At 53.3% G+C, this 1,834-nt stretch overlaps 1 protein-coding gene across 1 annotated transcript in view; it reads right to left on the bottom strand.

The window, feature by feature from the left end:
* Positions 1-1,834, bottom strand: part of LOC104498705 (serine/threonine-protein phosphatase 6 regulatory subunit 2-like) — a gene marked incomplete at its 3' end in the record, with an annotated part of 16,085 nt that overhangs the window by 3,033 nt on the left and 11,218 nt on the right. Inside the window, exon 7 of the mRNA XM_010142117.1 lies at positions 177-290. Coding sequence (XP_010140419.1) covers positions 177-290 — 114 coding nt within the window. The remainder of the gene's footprint in view (positions 1-176; positions 291-1,834) is intronic.

The raw sequence follows: 1,834 nt of genomic DNA on the forward strand, positions 1-1,834 counted from the left end.
TGCCAACGAGTACAACCGCCACGGGGTGCAGCTCCTGCAGCAGGACACCCAGACAGCTCTTCTTGCACTCCCTTCTGAATAACATTTCACACCTGGCCAAAAACCTCCTTTCTTGCCTAAGTAGAACCGAAACCTGTTCCTAAAACTGCCCGCTACGGAAGCCAGTGCTGCCTTACCCAGAGCGCCTCGTTTCCAGCAGCGTTAGAAGAACTTGTGTTCCGTTCACAATGCAGTTCTCGGTCTGCTCCCCGTCGAACATGTTCTTGAGGAGCTGCTCCACACACTCCTGCCTGTGGACCAACACACACATGGGCAGAGTGAGAATTAGCAGAGTTGGCAGCTGATTTAATCGCTAAATGGGAAAACAAAGGCTGCAGGTTTGGGGTGTTTTAGGAAGGATGCAGACATTCCTCTCTGAAGTCTCCTAGGATGAGAATGGTTCTACACCGGGTTTCTGAACTAGACCTGGCCATGGACAGTCAGACTGCAAACCAAACTGTCGCTCTCCTCTGTCAACAGAAACTGGGAGACAAGCCCAGTGTTAACTCAGTCCGTTCATGTACGAAGGACAACGCGAAGCCACTCATGGGAGTCCACCCACCAGCACGGCAGAAGGAAGACAACGAGCAGTGGAAGCTCACCCTCACCATTTGCCAGTGGCATGAGAGGACCCAGCACTTGGAAACGGGGGCCAAACGCCAGCTGTCACTGACACACACGTTTTCATAGTTGTAGCTACTATCCCCTTGGACTCACCATCCCTTTGAGCCCCTAAACCACGGTGAGATGTTTCCCAAATACGGACAGGTTTGGGCCGGGGCGGGGATCACTGCAGTCAGAACACACGAGGACCACCCTGGTCCTTCCCAGCACTAACCAGTTCTCCAGCACAGCCCTGGAATGGAAGAGTAGCCAGCGCAAAGGGAACAGCCCACCCTTCCTGTGCTGTTTGCCTCGTGGAATGGACAGACGGGAGGAACACAAGGGGCAGGCCACCACCATCCCTCCTCTGCAGTCCCCTGACTGCAGCAGCACCCGCTTCCACCTCTGCCGCCCAATTCCCTCCCTGTGCTCGTTCTGCAGGTGTTAACGACATGTCTCCAAGACCCAGCACTCAGCAAGTGCCTTCCTGGACCTGCTACGTCACACGTCCAGCCCCAACCAGGATCACTCAATCCACACTCCGATTTTCACTATTTCCTAACATTTGAAACAATCTCATTTACATTTGTGTAAATAAGATGAGAGATAGGAATGTAAAATACGTGAATAATGCAGGAGAGAAAGACATTTTAATAAGCAGCACCTAAATACACTCCTTGGGCACAAGCACGAGAGGGAGGGTCAGGAAGAAGTCATATGAGTTGACTATCTAACTGCATTCCCTTCCTTTGCACACAGCCAACGGGCACTGGAAATCGAGATTGGGATTTATGGATCGGCAGGGAGTGAGGGGGAAGGAGCTGCAGACCCTCTGAGTAAAGCGTGAGCCAAACTTCACCCTGCTGCTTTGTGGAGTTCTTCGTACAATCAAGGAAACCTGCTTAACTTCTACCATGGGGGTCACAGCGCCTCTCGCAACAGACCCCGAGCAGCAATCTTCTGCCCCCATGCAGCAGGGTCCACACCCCTCTCCAAACTGCTGAGAAAGGCCAGACCTACCCAGAAAGCCTAAAATTGCCCCAGTAAGTCTGAAAGTGCCGCGTTCACCACGGCCCACCACACCGCCCACCTCAGTGAACCACAACTCTGGGCCTCCCAGGAGGAATGACCAAGCTGGAGGCTCATCTCCAAACCTGAAAGGGCTCAGAACTGACCCAGACTCGATGGGCGG

Source organism: Buceros rhinoceros, unplaced genomic scaffold (genome assembly GCF_000710305.1).
Source record: "Buceros rhinoceros silvestris isolate BGI_N320 unplaced genomic scaffold, ASM71030v1 scaffold31848, whole genome shotgun sequence".
NCBI lineage: Eukaryota > Metazoa > Chordata > Aves > Bucerotiformes > Bucerotidae > Buceros > Buceros rhinoceros.